Consider the following 19484-nt stretch of genomic DNA (forward strand, 5'->3'; position numbering starts at 1 on the left):
CACACACTATTATAAAAGTACTATAGTATACCTTATTCACTCAGCTGTCATTCAACTATTGTTTTTGTCTTTTTGAACTGTGCTAGGGAGTGAAACTGCAGCATCGATGGCCGTGGCTCTGGGTCGGCTCGCCAGCCCTTACTGAACAAGAGCCGAGCCACAGCCAAACATGCAGGTTGGAGCCTTGCCCAGCTCCATTAAGGTAGCTCGGAGTGTCCAAAGTTTGCTACTGAAAGGTGTGCGCAGTATCCAGGTAATAGTTGTATTCCGGCTAGGGCTGGCTCGAGGCTTCATCCTCACGAGGTCAATAATTGAATTACACTAAAGCTACTATTAGGAACTTTTGGTAACTAAAACATTAAGGGCCTACCAATCCTATTTATTGTTCATAATTGAAGAGGCAAAACTACAAGTAGCAGAATACAAAGAAAAACAGCATTAGGTGAGCTGCTCACACACCTGACGTGTGTTTTTCACCCCTCCACTCGCCACCTCTTCCCACCCAGGGGAGCTGGGGTTCTCCCGAGGGAGGAAAAGGCCTTCCTGTGCTGAGATTTAATTGTAACAGATGCGCCGAGAGGCTGTAGTCTGGTAGCCACCACAGCCTGTTTGGAAGCCGGCTCCATAGCAAGGCAGCCCCAGAATCTTGGCTTCCACCGGCCCCAGGTGTCTGGGGAGCAGCGGAGAAGGTGGGGTGCTGGAGCAGGGCGGAGTGGCATGGGGGGCAGGTGGGCGAGAGCGCTCCTCGCTGACGCGCCGAGAGACCAGCGGCGGCTCGGCGGCTCCTGCTCTAGTGCCTCTCTTGGTCTGTTTGTCGGCTTCAGCACCAGCAGCGGGCGGAGAGCTGCCGCGCCGTGAGCCGCGCCTGCCACTGCGGTGGACGTCCCCAGCCCGCCGCCGCCGCCTCTCCATCTTGTGCGCAAAGGAAGGCGGAAGAGCGAGGCAAGGCGAGAGGATGGGGGGCGCGGGGAGACGAGGCTGCTGCCAGTAACAACCACCATTTCCGCGGCTCACTCGATGAGGTGAATCCTCTCCTGTCGAGGGGGGACGCGGCGAGGAGCTCGACGCACGGGAAGGGCCGACCACAGCTCGAAGATGGCTCCCCGGCCCCGGCGGTCCACCGGCCGCCTCCTCCTGGCTCTAGGCGCCCTGCTGGCCGCCATGGCCGCCGCCGAGGAGCACGGCAAGGACTTGGAGTGCAAGCTGAAGAGCATCACGGTGTCGGCGCTGCCCTTCCTGCGGGAGAACGACCTGAGCATCATGCAGAGCCCGTCCGCCTCCGAGCCCAAGCTGCTCTTCTCCGTGCGCAACGACTTCCCGGGCGAGATCGCCGTCGTGGACGACCTGGAGAACACGGAGCTGCCCTACTTCGTTCTGGGTGAGTCTGGCGTGGGGTGCGGGTGCTGGAGGGCGCGGGGGCGCTGGGGACCGGCTGGGTGCGTGGGATAGCCAGGCTAATGCGCATGACAGGGAGCATGGGACAGGGTGTCCCTGGCCCTGGGACTCGAGAGGGCAGGTGCATGGACCGTGCCTGGTCATGGCAGCGACAGGTGTAATGCTTAGGTTGGTAGGGGGCGGGACTAAAGGGTGGAAAGGTCAAGGGTGGTCAGCACACAGGCGTTTCAGCGTGCGGGGCATCGATAGGCCCAAGGCATGGCAGCAGGTGTGGTGGGATGGGTGGCCGGAAATGAGCTTGCACAGCTCTTGGGTGGGCAGCGTGTGGGGTATCACGGTACATTGTTGCCTAGGCATGGAAGCCGTAGGTTGTTGCAGCATAGGTGGCTCGGGGTATGGGTGGAGTAGGGTAAATGGGCAGAATGTAGCAGAGGTTAGAGTCAATGTGTTGTGTAGTCAAAGGGTGATTGCCGCACAGATATGGTAAAGTATGAGGCAAAGGGGCCATATGGTGGGTGGGAGATATACGGATATATAGCGGCTGAAGGACAAGCGGCGTAGAGTTGGCAGAATGCAGAAGCATGGAACAGGGTGGAATATACACCAGGGCTTAGGAATTGGCACCTAAAGGCCACAGAAGCCCCTGGACGTGGGGTAGAGTGTGGCAGGGGCCTGGGGTGAATGTGGCGGTGTCAGTGTCCCTGGGCCTGAAGGCACAGTTGCAGAAGGCCTTTAGGGTCCAGAATCATAAGGATTAAGGAGGCCATGGCACAGAGTCCAGTGAACACATTTGCATGGCTAGAGTGACCAGATAATTCCATTTCACCGGAACACCACTTTTCCAGTTCTCGGTTTTCATTTGACATACCAATGCATTCTGGGAGTTGTAGTCTTGCTTCTTTTAAATTGGACCAACTCACCTGATAGCAATGAGCATGGCACATGGCTGTAACAGGGTGGAGGGGTCTAGAGTGACTGCTGCACTACGAGATAGGGTCTGGGAGTCATAAGGTGGTCAGTGAGAGGAGACCAAGTTGTTCCAGTAGAAACACAGTTTATGAAGCATAGGGTGGAGGTGCAAAGGTTCTGGGGATACGGGATGGTTGCAGGGCACAATTCATCAAAATAAAGTGGGGAGACTGATCAAGTTAGGTAGTATGTAAGTGACATCATGACGCGTGCGACCAAAGCACATGACATCACGACGCGTGACATTCCCCATGGCATCCCAGAAAGTGACCTCACTGGAAGTAATGCTCTGACATATGTATGTTATAACATGTGCCAACTGAAAATGCAATCAAATATGTTTTTTTTAAAAGTTGTCTCCTGCAAAGCATATCATGTAACATGCAGATCAGAGATTTTTATTTCATGTAGATAAGTAAGTGGATTACTGCTTTGAATACAGAGATCCCTTTGTTACTTTCAGTTAATACATTGTAATCCTTCTAGTAGATCACAGTGAGCTATGCAGGGTATTTGACTCCTACACCTTGTAACACTGACTATCACATCTTGTACATTAATTTACACACTTACATGATATATTTGGAATGGATAATGTGTATGCTATGTAAAGTGCTCTAACACTCTGCATTGGGATGCGTAGCACTGTAAACGAAATAAAATAGTGCTACTTAAATCGTTCTTTGTGTTAATACTGAGACAGACCAACCCATGTGACATTCTTTCAGTGCTTGCACTTATATACAACAAAGTAAAAAGCATGCATCTCTTAAGTACCTGTGAAGAGATAACAAGCTGTGCCTTTTCTTTCCTCAATGGTGCATTTGCGAGGTTCCAGGACAGCTCAAGTCCCATACTCCATCAAAAGGAGGCATGATGGTTCCTTAACTTCTGTCTTTAACGTTGCTCAGCTGGTGGTGAAAAAAATCCCCCTCGCTGCCTGCACGTTGCTGCTCGGAATCGAAAGCAGACAACGTGCAGGAGCTGATGAACTTGTCCTGGTGTCTCAAAAATTCCACGGGGACAAGTTCTTTGGGGTCCAACTTCTTAGCAGGGGCGAAGGTGTCCACTCTGTGACAATAGTGGTTGGCTGCTGCGTAACCGCGTGGACCCCCGACTCATGCCCTGGAGGGTTTATAACAACTTTCAGGAGGAAGATTTTGTTAGTGAATGTCACGAAAGTACTAGCAACATCATTTTGTGGCTCTAATCTAATACATTTTGTGATATGAATTTTAATACCGGAATATATGTTGTACCAACAAACATAAACAAAGCTGTCTATTACTATAACTTTGTGTTTTCTAACATTGGTACAATATAAGTAAGTACGTTTGCAGATTAATTAAAATCATTGCAATCTTAAGCCATACAGAAAGTTAATCAGAAGTTAATATTAAAGGAAACATTTTCGATTAAAAGAAAGTTCATAGATAAAAGCGTCTTACAATACGAAAAGAATAATCGAAAACTTTGCGACTAATAGTTTGGTAAAGTGCTTCATACCCAGGTTTTTACAAGTGATCTATACTAACTTCTGCTTAAGGGGCAGTTAAGAAACACCATGTGAATGAAAAGAAGTTCATTATTGGAGCATAGTGCTTTGCCAAAAGAGTGTCCTAGTGCATTACAACCGGTAGTGCATAAAGTGCTCCGTGCGAAAGTGCTCCCATAAAGTTTTTCCCGTTTCTACTTTGGTACAATGTGTTATCAGATTCCTTTGTTGCCATTTTCCTTCTGTGCATTCATCTGATATAAGAGAGTTTTACTTTGGTTGTATTGTAAATTACCTCTGCTGCTCACCTGGCTTGGCATGGGCATGTATGTGTAAATGTGCTTCATTTTATGAAGTGTGTCAATTTCTTCATGCTTCAAATTTCAGGTAGATGAGAGAATGTAGGCACTAGAGATACGGTAAGTCACACGGATCAAACTTTGTGGTCTAGCAAGGATGTCTGGGTGAAAGTTCTTACCTCCTATTTCCCACAGTCGTCAACAAACTGAACCACGGAGGAGTGCTATTTACAACATCAACTATTAGTTCATAATGTGACGCTTTTATCTACAGTGCTTTATGCAGAGCATTTTTAAATAAGCAATTGCTATTACCCAATCAAAAATTAGAAGCATGAATGAATATAGAGGCAACATCTGTGACCCCCCCACCCCGGGTTGTCCAGATTGACAAACCGCTTGCACTGTGACCGCAATGTGAAGTATTGCCCTGAATGCTTTGTAACATAAATATTATGTATGTACTGTGAATTCTTGCACTGCAAATGTGGATAATGAATGCTCTGACTGTATTGACCACTGCCCTTTTTCTTTGTTGTTAATAAAAAGAATAAAAAAAAAAATTAGAAGCATGAGTTGAACTCGCTGAGACTTGCTATATGCCCCTGCATTAGGCAGGGGCCAGGGGCGTAGCTTCAAAGGGGGCGGAGGGGGGGGTGTCTGGTGTGCTACACCCCCCAAATAAATGTATTTTCTGGTAAATAGTTGGGTACAGGGGCTTTCGGTCGGGTATGGTGAGGAGTCTGTCAGATTTCACCTAGGAATTTTACTCTCTCTCTTTTGAAGGTCTTAACAATGTTGGTTATTTTAATATTATAAGAGGTATTTTAATAGGATATGCCAGCAGAGTTGTTGTAAAACCTGAACCCCCCCCCCCCACCCACCCCCATATTACAGACCAAGCTGCGGCCCTGGCAGGGGCACACAGCAAGGGTGCCAGGCAAGGATACAGGTCCCTCTCACCACTGCTTGAGCAATAAGTTGCCATGCTAATTAGGGTTCAGAATCAGACCCCCCCTTCCTACCATGAAGCTCAGTGCCACTGCACCTGCTCCCCCATTGATGTTTGCTCCCTTGCATGCAGATCACACAGAGCAGCAACAGCGGCCATTCAACTCACTCGACTATCTCATCAATGGCGGTATCTTTTTATATGATTTGCATGGCGCCCACACGTTTACTAGGGCTTTCAAAGCACTGCAGAATATAGGGAAAGAGGGATGATTTTTTGGCAGCAGTGGAGCATCAGAAGAGGGTACATTATATCCCGACCTTTACCAAATTACTGCCTTGAACAGTGATCTGCACTCAGGGACCCCAAGTGAGCACTGATTTCCAGCTCAGAGACTGCATATTCTTCTAGTCTGTATCCACATTGCATTGCATTTGTATTCTAACTCTTTTGATTGTGGACAGCTCTCTGATTTCACAATGAAACTGTTCATGCTGTATAGAGCTTTGTACTGAAGAAACATTTGTGCTGCACCATAATTACCAATTGACTCCTTGCAATATATCATACCTTCAGCTGGTCTGGACTTTTTAGCCAACAGTATGTTGCCTGCTTGGATTTTTGAGTACATAAGTTCAGTGTTAAACTCACAACTACAATTCCCAGAATGCAATGTGCTGTCTACTAAAAAGCCTGGACGGGGTGTGACGGAGGACAGCAAAACAGCTTGCTACACACAGGCAGTTTTCCCAGACAGTGTTCCGCATACTTCACATTGGAATATTTTTATTGAATCTATCCATTAATATTTGGTCCTTAGGATTACTATGGACTTAGTAATGTAGGGTTCACATCTGAGATATTTTTGTAGAGCATGCTATGGTGTACTGCCCTAAATGAAAATACTGTGTCCTTCTATAGATAGCCCTGCAAAGCTACCTGGGTCCACCTGTTATGCGCTGTTTCGGTCTGGTTTTTTATCTATGAGTGAGAATAACTTGTGCAACTTCATGTATCATAATTGCACAAAATGACTGCAAATTTACAGGAAATTGCGTGGAGTTACATGAAATGCACCTCACACTAAAAAAATTACCCAATTGCCCAGTTTGGGTAGAAATTCAACCTAAAAATGCAATTTTTAGTTGATTTATGGTTGGTCGCGTTCAAAACACTGATGCTCGTGTTTGGATTTGTAGCTATGCGCAAAAAAATTACCTGAATGGTATATATCACGTTAAAGTTCCTCCTGGAAATTATGGGATGTGGCGTAGTGGAATAATCTCAGCAATTTAACTTACATTTTGTACCACAAAATTATGCATAGTTAAAATCCCACTGAGGCCTAATTTTTCTTAGAATTCTGGGACTTATAGTCTTGTTTCCGCATTCATAAAACAGGACTACAAGTCCCAGAATTCAAAGAAGAAAAAACCTGGACTAGAGCAGCATGGACCTCAGAATCTTAGCAGCTAGATATAGATGTCAATCCGAAGACGGGTATCTGAGGTACGCTGTGCAAAGTTGCTGAGCCAAGTAGGTAGCAATATTATCTTTTTATTTGAAATAATATTGCCAGCTTTGCTAAATGTTAAGCTGACAACGTTCTTAAAAAACTTTACCAATATAGGCAGGCTAGGAGCAAGAGCTGCTTAATATTTTAGTTGACGAAACTGCAATTTTTTCTGCTGCTGCAAGGCCTAGGGTGGAACTTCCGGGACTTGAAAAGTAAGGGTGGGCAAAGTTGGCAGAGTACCACTGCGCGGAACTCTGCAGAATTGAACATAAACCTGTCTCATCCCAATTAATAAAACAGAAACCTTACAGTAAAACAACAAGTAACTGTATCTTTACATACTAAAATACATGTAGTCATCTCACAAAAATGAAAACGAAAAATAGGAAGCAGTGAGAGAGGTGATGATTTCGGGGTCCTCCCTAACCTAGGGACAGAACCAAGCAGATGCCTTGAACACAAAGAACACATCATGCTGAACAATTCAGTGGTGGTCCCATCCTCCCAGGACCATCCCAAGCACATTTATGGCCAAAAATACAATCCCAACCAAAAGCTGTGCAAAGCATTTTGGGACGAGATTCTAGAGTGCAGTGAATATTATTGTATCCAATATCAAAGCATTCCTCAAAGGGCAGTGGCTCTCCCTGCTCAGCTGAGAGCTAATACTATATTATTCACTGCACTCTAGAATCTCGCCCCATAATGTTTTGCTGGGCCTTTGATTGGCATTGTATTTTTCCCCACAACTTTGCTTGGGGTGGTCCTAGGAGGATGGGACCACCACCAAATCGTCCAGCATGGTATGCTCTTTGTGTTCAAGGCATCTGCTTAGGGGGAACCCAAAAACATCACCTCTCTCATTGCCTGATAGTTTGCAAAGTTTACTTTTGTGAATTAGTTATATGCTTTTTAGCATGTAGAGGTAAAGTTGTTTAATCAACGGGTTATGGGTGCAGTAGCTAACTCCGCTACTTGGTGGAGTTGAGTTTTTGCATGAATTATGTAATGCATTTGTTAGTAGCGCAAAACCTGTTGTGCTTTCCCGCTATCAGTCAGGTGGCAGTAGGTAACAAGCATCCGCGGCCCGTACGAGCAGTGTGGTAGGGTTGGCTCTTTTCTGGGTGTAGTTCTCTGCTCTTTTACTAAAAAGGGATTTTCTTGGGTAGCTATGATTACCCATGCATAAATATAGGGGTGAAGAAAGCACAGGATTTGTGAAGGGGTGTGTAAGATTGTTTTCTATTCTTATTCAAAATGTTAATGACAATTTTGCGAAATTATGCACAATTGTGCTTTTAGCATAAAATGTGTTTTTCTGGTATGTTACTTACCTTTTGTTTTTACATGCGAGCAAATTTGATGCCATAATGTTGAATCCAGTTGTTGACCCACAACCAATGCAGTTTTCTCCTTTTCTTAACTGCATAAAGGAGCTTTCATAGCCCTGCAGCCAATTCTACTCTTGTAATCTTGCACTCTCTGAAGGCTCAACTGTAGGCCATCAGGGATGTCCACATTCTTGGAGTCAGTCTGGAAAAAAATCATTGTTAGAACTGGAGGAATGAGATCTATAGATGAAGTGAAGGTGACACCACTTAAAACTCATTGACCTGACTTTTCACTCAGGGGTGTGCAAAAAACTGCATATTTGTTTCACAGAAATTGGGAAATTTAACAAATGTTTTGCAATGCAGTTTGTAGGTATCTTGCATGAAAGCATAATGGAGGGGCATACCATGCATACAAAAAAAATAGGTCTCACAAGGCACCAGCAGGAGAATAGTTGTATTGTATTGTATCGTATTGTAATTGCATTTATATAGCGCTTACTACCCCTAACTATTCAGCAAGTAGCACGCTACTCTGGAACCCATAAAGGATTGGTGGTGAATTAGTATAGTGAAAATATGAAAGTAATTTGAGTGGGGGATATGGTAGTAAGTTTTATGGATCGAGAAGGATAGTGGAGCGATAGAAGAGAGAAAAAGGTTTGTTTTTATATAGCCCTTGCTACCCTTGATGGGGTGTTGAAGAGCTTTTTTGGCGAGTAGCAGGCTACTTCGAAACCCATAAAGGATTAGTGGTGAATTTGTATAGTGAAAAATATGAAAATAATTTGAGTAGTGGATATGTTGGTCAGTTATTTGGATTGAGAAGGATAGTGGAGAACAGACAAATGAAAAAGGTTTGCATTTATATAACGCTTGCAACCCCTGATGGGCTCTTGAAGTGCTTTTTTTGGTGAGTAGCATGCTCCTTTGGAACTCAGACAGTGTAATTTCTGTAAACCGAGGCACTCAAAGCGGTATGGTATCAAAGATACACTGTCCAAACAGTAAGGACTAGTAAGGAGCACTATTCCTATTTATTGTAAAATATAAACAGATTGTCTACTGATACAGATGATGTACAACTTTATGTTTTTTGTGGATGAAAAGCCAACACGTGTTTCGTCACTTCATGACTTTTGCAAGGCTTTTGAGAATACATGTAGTAAGTCATTCCTTTGTAGATAGCATAGTCCAGGAGTAAGTCTTCGAATGTCACAGTCTGTACACAAGAAGAGGGTTCTCACCAAGGGAGAGTAGTTGTGGAGCTAAAAATGACCCCTATGAATATTGGACGATAGACCAAGGAAGGCAAAGTTCAGACCAGAGAGATATTAACCCGCCGGCTCAGAAATAGTTGAGTAGAATGAGTGCATGTGGTAAAGAGACGAAAATTGGTCAGGTAGCACTCAAAGTACAACTGTTGATATTAGACCCAGGAGCCCATGGTAAGCTCCTGTAAAACTGGCAGAACCAAGCCCCTGTGTTGCGCAGCTCCTTCTTAGTGTGAACAGGGAGACGGGAACTTATCATAGACACCCTGGGTCTAATATCAACAGTTGTACTTTGAGTGCTACCCAACCTATTCCTCGTCTCTTTACAACATAAAGTTGTACATCATCTGTATCAGAAGACTATCTGCTTGTTTATATTTTACAATAAACTGGAACAGTGCTCTTTACTAGTCCCTACTGTTTGGACAGTGTATCTTTGATACCATACCGCTTTGAGTGCTTTGGTTTATAAACATTATATGATTCGACTGACTGGACCTTTCCAGTCTGTCAGTACACACCTTTGGTAGTAAGGTGCCCAAACCACTGTAGCATCACCAAACTATATTTATGCCCTGTGTTTGCAATACTGTACCCGCTATAACTGTATATATGCTCAAACAATGTGCAATAACTGAAACCACTACTACCGATTATTGTTCAGGAGAATAGTTGCAGCGGGAAATGGCTCTTGGAAAGATATTTTCTGCTTGAACAAATCTCCCCAGGATTTTTTTTACATAATTGCATAATGCAAAATGTTGTATAACACAAAATATGCATCTTTTGCAAGGATACTTTAAATTTCTCAGGGGCGTATGTAGGATCATTGAACACAGGACAGAGGACTACTTGACAGCCAAGTCTCAGCATCTGGGCTTGTGCAATGGTTGGTATTTGATGAGGACAGCATCTAGCCTATCAGTGTGTCATGAATGCTCAAGGTGTAGTCTGGGCACTCCTTACCGTCGATCAGATGAAAAGACTTTAAAAAGTAGTTGCAGGAGCACTTCTGACCTTCCTACTTACTTAGATGTATTATGATGCTGAATATCTTCTGATACCACCAAGAATATAATTAACCATAGATGTATGTGACACTACCAATGATAGCACCAGTGTAGTTATGATCAAGTCAGAGTTTCCACTGGAAAGACATGTTTTGTTTTCTTCTTATCTTAGCGATTGTTTAACAGCTTAGCCTGAAATTCTAAAAAAAGAAACACATCTACTTTGTGGCCTCCATGGCAAGTTTCATGCAGATCCATCAAACACAGACCAAGAAAAAGGGGAGCGAGGCTCCAAAATTCAAATTCGCATTTAAATTCCTATAAGAAGATTTGCTCTCCGACATTGAAAAACGGGTGAAAGGTATTGCACCAGATGTGGCATAAAGATAGAACTTTACCTCAGGGAAGTGCCTTTGCTCAGTTTGGAGTAAATTTATTACGTAGTACACAAGTTATTTGTGTTAAAAAAGTTGCTCAGGTTGGGCATGTAGAGGTCGCAGTTTAGAGTGTCTGAATCGTTAATTTGTAGAGAATCTGCGGTACTGGATCCATGGACATCCGCTGCTTCAAAATGTAAAAAATACTCTGACCTGAATGGCCAAGGGAGCGCCTAGTTGGGTCAGTTATTTTGGTATGGCAATCCAAAGATGGATCCACCATACCAGAACAATCTGATTGGCTGCAACATAGGAAAACAGTTATGGCCACAATTGCAGGAAGCTGGGACTTTGTACCAGCATCCTCAAAGCAAAAGAAGGCACATGAGGAGAAGGGGGAGAGCACCTTGGTCCCCAGGCCAATGTGGCGGGGCCCAAAATGCCCCTATGCTTATTTTTAAAAGAAAAATGATTTTGTCACAGATCTGCAGATCCAGGTGGCTGGAACCCCGAACCTCAGTGCTGCCCCCTTTGTTCCATAGTTTCAAGATAGGAACCGCAGTCCCAAGTGAAGGTCCATGACCTGGTGCTGTGCTCCTGTACAAGCCTTACTGACCTGTGTCAGAATCGCTGTACGTGAACCATAGCCACGGTTGCAGGATGTGTGGTCTGGCACCGGTCAAAGAAGCTTGCAGTGGTCCAAGGAACCAGGTCACAAACTTGCCTCTGTTTCTTCTTTAGAACCACAAATCCAAAAAAGTGGAGCTTAAAGAAAGAAGGATCTGGCCCTAGACCAGACCCTGCGACTAACCCCTGTTGCTCAGGTCATATGCAGCTGCCCTGAGCCTCCTGCTGCCCCAATATATATAACCATATGTAAAAGAAAATGAAATGCTACGTTCCTTTTCATCTCTGTTAAAATGGTGAGGATAATAAGATATATAATCTCACCTGTAAGATGATTTAAGACATTTGTAGTGCATCTGTTTCTTTAAGGGTGAGGTCGTGAGCATTGCATTTGGTGTGTGAGTTATGGTTTGAATGACTTTTGTGCGAGTTATGGATCGTGGTCCTAACAATAACTTCTGACCTTCATTGGTTTTAATTTTTTATACAGGATGCAAGGGGCTACATTTGTCTAGGATAGTAAAATCACTTTTTTAAATTTCCAAATATCTTTTATTGTTTTTCAAAACATATAACATAAAACATAAAAAACATCAGCGCATAGTCGTACAGGTTGGCACCACATTGGATATGTCATCGGTGGTTACACAGTATATACGCATGACTGCCCCCCTTTCCACTGTTGTTTTTAAGAGGAAAATAAATTAAAGGGAAGGAATTAAGGTTGGAAGGAACAGAGAAAACATACAGAAGTTTATTTCTTCATGTCAGAGTTTTGAGTCCTGTGGAGATGTGATGTAGAGCCACTTGTTAGTGTTGTTAGTGTTTATTCATGGTGGGTCATATGGGTCTAAGAGCTCGTCCAAGGTCGCCCACATCCCCCTGTTGGCATGTCTCGATGGTGAGTTTCGGAGGGCGGTGTTGTCAGCACCTCGGAAGTACGTCACCCAGTTAAGCCAGCCCTTGAAAGTTGCCTTGGAGATGTCTTTCCAGTTGGTGAGTATTATTTTGACTGCCGCTGTTAGTAGGAGATCACTTGCTGTGTATTGTTAGACGCGACCGGCGTTTTACGGAAGGTGGAATTGAAGCCTGAATAATACAGACTATAACTTATGGGCAGTAATCTGCAAGAACCCCACAGCCCGGTTTCTTCACCTTTTGCCAATAGAGTTTCATTTTCAAAATCGTCGACTGCTCACCTCACACAAATTTGGCCATTGACAGAATATATAAGAAATGGTTGGTCCTGATGAGAACCCGACATCAGGGGTTTGAAACGCGTCAACCAGAACTAAAATTGACTGGACTCTTTGTCAGCTACGAACATTTACAAATTGTCATCCCTGACTTTAAAAATAAGAGTTTATGTTCAATACATTTAAATGTAAATAGTCTGAACTAGGGAAATTATACCATCTATTGATTTCACTACTTATTTCTTTGTTGACAAAGGGCCTTATTGTGTTGTTTATGTATAGTTGTGTGAATGAAGGATGAATATTGTTTGTAGGATGTGTTTAAATTGTAAATATGTATAAAGTTGCTGGTTTGATATGTCTAACCTTCTAATTGTCTACACATGCAGATTTAATTTTTTGACATGATTTCAATTGCAATGCTCAACTAGTAAAATAAAAATTGGACTAGTGACGTAAAATGGACCGTTATGTTTGATTCATAAAGGTTTCAATTAGATCACTCTTGAAGTTCATCCAGTATTGGCCACTGTTTTGTTCTTTAGTTATATTTGGCTCAGCCTTACTGGAAACAGCCAGGACCCTGTGTTGTTTTTTCCAGTTAGTAGGAGATCCAGCAGGTCTCTGTCTTGCTGTGAGTGGATCTCAGTTGTCATGAATGCAGTTGCGAGAGTAGCAACGCCTGCTTTTAGTGTCTTATGCTTTATTTATAAAGGTGAATGTTTTCTCCCAACATTTTTTAACTTTGGGGCAGTGGAAGATAAGATGTGCTAAGTCCCCCTTGTCCTTGTCACAATTCCAGCACCGGTCATTTTCCCTCAGACCCAGAGTCGCCAGGCGTGTTGGAGTCCAGTATATTTTGTGTAGGAGCCAGAATTTAGTCTGCGCTAAGGCCGGGGAGATTTTGTTTTGCATGTGGGAGGCCCAGAGCAGGTGGCGTTCCTTTTCGCTGAGTGTGGTACCGAGTTCTTTCTCCCAATATGTAATTGTTTTGTCGTTAAGTTTGGAGGCGCTGGGACATAGTAGTTTGTATAGGTGTGATACCTGGTGTCCTATTTTGTTGATATTCATCATGTATTAGATGATTGAGGGTTTGTACTTTGATAGTTTAGCTTTGGACAGGGCTTTTTTGATTTCAAGGAAGTTGTACAGTTCTATGTCTGGTAAATGTTGCTTTGCTTTTAACATATTGAAGGAGGAGGGTCTTCCTCCCCCTTCCAGTTGCGCTGGGTATGAGATACCCAGTCTTTTCCATGTGTCTATGGAGAGCGGTTTTCCCCTATACTTTATCTTTGTGTTTGCCCACAGTTTAGAACATTGCTTGGTGGTGGCTGGGACAGCACTAGGCTGTCACACAGATTGAAAGACCTGGTGTGAAGTCAGCCAGTATAAAGCAAGATACACTACAGGATGCACTCAGGTTCTTTGTGGTGTTATTCACATTTTTGGGGTTCACAGTTTTCAGTGCCAGCAAAGGACATCAGTCTGGTATGGTCTGTAGCTGGATAAGTGCCTTTGGGGAGTTTCACATCCACACGTTGGCATTTTGATTGGCACAAGTTTAGTGCATACTTTGTTGAGGTGGGTGAAGCTACCTGCTGTACTTTGGGTTAAACACCTCGCAGCAGGCCAGGTTCACCTCGCTAGACAGATTGGCAGCAATCATCTGCCTGCATTAGCACTGCTGGGAACATATCACTATAGTAAGACACAAGCGGCAGGTACGGCTTCTGCGAACCCCAAATACATCAAGATCCCCACAATCTAGAGTGACTGCCTCCTAACCCAAAGGTGATGATCTAAAGAACATTTTCAAGGCTGGCACAAAGCAAAGTGGGGAAAGGATCCGTGCTCTGGGTTCTGAGGCCTTGCCTAAGCATTGTTGTCTCTTCTCCCAAAGAATGGATTCTTTGCGTGTGCTTTTGAGGTTGTCCCAATAGGTAAGTTAGGGCCTTGTCCTGGATTGGCACAGTATTGTACATTCTCTTGCTAGATGCAGAGGTTCTATTGACAGAGACCGACACACTGTCTCTTTAGGCTGGTGCAACAGCTAAGAGGCTCAAGAGTTTGGAGAGGATTGGCAACACAAAGCGCTCAGGTATTCCTACCCTAAGGAAGTGCGTGGAAGCTGGCATGGAGCGGGCAGACTTCTGGGAAGCCCTCATTCTGGGAAGTCACAGGCTGGCACTTTTTCACAGTTCTTCTTTGCCAGGGTGTAATGGACATGGCAAGCACAGAGCTGGTACAGATGCTGATTCCTGAGAGGACCTTAACATCCACTTTGGGGAAGCCCTGTAGAAGAAACAATAGCCTTAAGATGCCACCACCACAAGGGAGGATGCCCATAAAGTGGAATCTCCGAGGTTACCAGCAAAAACATGAAATGAAAAATTATGGAGCAAGCTTTGAACTGACTCCTTTCTCTGAACCGAAGGACACCATAAAACACCAAAGCAAACTGGCTCACCGGAACATTAACCACTAAACACTCAAATCGGACACCCGAAATGTAATCAATCAATCAGAGAACTTTATTTCGATCGCTCAGGATCATACAAGTATGACACAAAACACGACACAGAGATGGAAAAAATAACAATAGGAACACTTATAAATTACAAAAAATTCACATGAAACATATAAATATAATTTTTTTGAAGTTCCCATCGAATAAAATACCAGCATATAAGAAAATAAAATTCTTCAAAGTTAAAAAGATTAAAATGACATCATATGGGATAAAAAATAAACTACACCACAGGAAACTAGAAAGAACCCTACATCTACACGTCAACATAAAAAGAAAGGGTGCACCTCATGTAACATGCAAGCAGAAGGCAGCAGTGCTGACACAGTATAACTAACAAATCTACAAGGGGATGGGCAATGGTGGATCCCTACTCCACTTGTCCCTTTTATTTCCTGTCAGTGCTAGCATCAATTCTGGCCGGCCTCGGATCCTAAAACATTTCAGACCTGACATATTGGATTGGGCTCTTACTCAGTTTAGTGAAAGAAGCCACCATCTTGGAATGGTTCAGCCCACATACTTTGTCGACACAGAAATGCACATTATAATAATGTTACAGTGTCTGCAGCTATCTGCTACTCACCACTGTCCAAACACTGATGGTGTAATATCTAACCCTTGTAACGTGTAGGTGTAGCTCTAATCTGCATCCCCGGGCACGTCAGCTCTATAAACTATGTACCAGTGCACAAATACAATGACGAACCAACAAGTAGGACTTCCCAAACCCTGTGAAATATTCATAAATACAATATTGCTCAGTTTCTTTGGTTTGACAATCCTCCTACCATACTTTGGAAACCTTTCAGGTTCCTTAAGGTTTCCTGATAAGCTGGTGAGATTCTAGATAGGCCAGACTGAGAGTCTCTAAAATCATTTAACATTCTGACTTTGGGATCCAACATTGTGCCAGGTTTCAATGACAGCCTCTGGAAAGCAAAAGGCTTCTCCTATTCTAATTAGGAATCTCTCTGATTAGTGGGGGAACCCACTCTGGGCGGTTAGCACCTTCTCCTCCTGAAGAGTACTGTGCTCATGTTTCAGAAGGAAAGGGTTAATATCACTTTCCAAATGAGGGAATGCTCCTCTTACTCACCAAACGTGTGAAGGTTTGGAGAGTAGATCACTGGGGCTTCTCCCAGGGCAATACATCTTTGTGTGACTCCTATCCTGATCTCCAATAAAAGCAAACTTCAAAGAGTCACTTCGAACCTTAAAGTAATCCCTTATTAGAAATCCTACTAGGGGAGGGGCATGAAGCACGGCGTACTAAGTTCTTTGTGAGATCACATTAACATGTGATATGAGATGTAATCCCACCGCCACACTTGTGTGCTGACTTTGGGCTCACCCATTTTCAGGTCGAGCCTATTCCATCCCGTAGTGATGGTGGGCGAGATTATAGTAAGGTTTTCAAAAAGTCTCCCAAAACTGCGGATCGCGTACAGTTCATGTGACCACAACCACGCGCTCGTGCGTGCGCGCCGCCACTTCAGCTCACCAGGCTGCACACCCTCCTCACTCTTCATATGCTCGCTCTCGCGCCTTTCCTTTGATCTCCCCCGCCCCGCATTAGACTTTAAATCAATGCGCTCCCCCGCCACAGCAATGCCGAGAGCTTGTTTTAACACTGAAACACAGCCAAAACAAACACGCCATTTTCATTTTAGAAAATGTAAACGTGGGCTCAAAAACTAAGCAAACTATTTGTAGCTGCCTGTGTCCGAATTGGCTGTAAAAGGTCCAAACACACTGTGTGACTCCTTGGGACCTTGTGAATCTCACAGTCTACCAGTAGGCACAATATGATACGCAACCCCGCTCCCACTTTAGGCAGAACATGTGTGTAACGATTAGAAAACTTTCAAAAGCAAATGATCCACGTATAGAGAACTATGCGGAGTTACCCGTTCAACGTGCCAAACGCTTGGTATCATCATTCAAAACTTGCCCCTCCAACTGAGCAGCAATAAAGGGTAAACACGTGTCCACAGGGCTCAGTCAGTTATTACCTGGGCACCTGAGTCTTCCGATTCTGCCGATGGCTCGATCACAGTACCTCTCCTAGTGGTCACCATGTTTTACATTCGGCTCCTCCCACTAATGACGTTCCCTGGGAACGTGCGGCAGTATCAAGCTTTCTTCCGTGCACAAATTTCACACCACGCGGATGACCGTTCGCCGTCGACTTACAATCAATCGTCATCACGCTGCAAACACGCACTTGATTCTTGATATCAATCGCTAGCTGCATCAGTCTCTACTCCCGTCTCTTCCCTGTATTGGGTAAACTACTCTCCCTAGTGCCTGCACTGGGTAAACTGCTCCCCCTTGTTCCTTAACAGCCACTGGCTTAGCCAGGTCTGTGCTTGAAACAGGTTTTGCCTGACCTTAAGGTGCCAGCTTCTGTGACCTGTGCCTTTCCCTCAAGATGGACTGTCTGTTAGGGTGCTTGCTGTCTGTCTTCACTTGGTAGTACAGAGTTGCCGGTTTCATTGCTAGGGCCGGAAAGTTTACTAAACATTGACATTACAAAAGATATCTAAACCCATTTGTAAAAAATGACGGTGTGGGATTCACTGGGTTTGCGTTGGAAAGATCCTGAAAGCAGCACAAAGTTACACTATGCGCTACTTTGCGCCAAGAGTTCTTTTTTTGGGTGGTACGTTGAGGTTTCCATTCAACGACCAATGGGTTTAATCACAAATCCCTATCTTCTGTCATTCACAGACAGTGATTTGCATTAAACACACAACCCCCCCCACACAACTCCACACCCCCCACACACAACCCCACACACACACACCCCACACACACAACACCCTCACACACACGTCCACACCCCCATACAACTTCACACACACAACCCCCCCACACACACAACCCACCACACACACACAACACCACACACACAACCCCCCACACACCCACACACACACACCCCACACACCCCCCACACACACCCCCACAAACCCATGCACCCCCCACACCCCACACACCCACAACCCCACACACACAACCTCACACACAACCCCACACACATACACCCCACACACACAACCCCCAACACCCACACACACAACCCGCCCACACACACAACCCCCACCCCCACACACCCCCACACACAAACCCCACACACACAACCTCACACACACAACCCCACACACAGCCCCCCCCACACACACCCCACACAGACACCCCCACACCCCTACACACACACCCACACAAACAACCTCACACACACAACCCCCACACACAACCCCCACACACACAACTCCATACACACAACCCCCCACACAACGCCACACACACACACAACCCACCACACACACAACCCCTCCCACACACACACCCCACACACACAACCCCCCTCACACACACACACACTGCGCACTCACACTACATTAGGCCACACACACTGCGCACTCACACACTGCGGACTCAGACACTGCACACTCAAACACTGTGCACTCACATTACTTTAGGCCAGACACACTGAGCCCACACACTACTTAGGCCACACACAGCACCCTCACACTACTTTAGTCCACACATACTGCGCCCTCACACTACTTTAGGCCACACACACTGCACCCTCACACTACTTTAGGACACACACGCTGCACCCTCACACTACATTAGGCCACACACTGCACCCTCACACTACTTTAGGCCACACACACTGTGCCCTTACACACTGTGCCCTCACACACTGCACCCTCACACACTGCACCCTCACACACTGCACCCTTACACACTCTGCACCTTAACACACTCTGCACCCTCACACACAATTACACTCTACTGAATACAACATACACTCCACACAATACCACTCAGTGCCACATAATTCTATGCCACATAATTACACTGCGCTCAACGCAACATACACTCCAAATACCACTCAGTGCCACATAATTACACACCACATAATTAAACTCTACTGAATGCAACACACACTACTCCACACAATACCACTCAGTGTCACATAATTGTATGCTACATAATTACAATGCAACATACACTCCAAACAATACCACTCAGTGCCACACAATTACACTCTACTGAATGCAACATACACTCATCATAATACCACTCAGTGCCACATAATTATATGCTACATAATTACACTGTGCTCAATGCAACATACACTCCAAATACCACTCAGTGCCACATAATTACACGCCTATCTATCGCCCTCACTCTATCTATCTGTCGCCCTTACTCTATATATCTATCGCCCTCACTCTCTATCTGTCTATCGCCCTCACTCTATCTATTGCCCTCACTCTATCTATCGCCCTCACTCTATCTATTCCCCTCACTCTATCTATCGCCCTCACTCTATCTATCTATCACCCTCACTCTATCTATCTATCTATCGCCCTCACTCTATCTATCGCCCTCACTCTATCTGTCTATCGCCCTCACTCTATCTATTCCCCTCACTCTATCTATCGCCCTCACTCTATCTATTCCCCTCACTCTATCTATCTGTCGCCCTCACTCTATC

General features: G+C 44.7%; 1 protein-coding gene across 3 annotated transcripts in view; it reads left to right on the top strand.

Moving 5' to 3' along the window:
• Positions 1–806: 806 nt before the first annotated feature.
• The window catches only part of ASTN1 (astrotactin 1), a 666610-nt gene continuing 647932 nt past the window's right edge, over positions 807–19484 (top strand). For all 3 annotated transcript variants that reach the window (XM_086956551.1, XM_086956560.1, XM_086956570.1), the window contains exon 1: positions 807–1378. In XM_086956551.1, the coding sequence (XP_086812677.1) occupies positions 1096–1378 (283 nt within the window). In that variant the 5' untranslated portion in view covers positions 807–1095. The remainder of the gene's footprint in view (positions 1379–19484) is intronic.

This window comes from Lissotriton vulgaris, chromosome 1_1 (genome assembly GCF_964263255.1).
Source record: "Lissotriton vulgaris chromosome 1_1, aLisVul1.2, whole genome shotgun sequence".
Taxonomy (NCBI): domain Eukaryota; kingdom Metazoa; phylum Chordata; class Amphibia; order Caudata; family Salamandridae; genus Lissotriton; species Lissotriton vulgaris.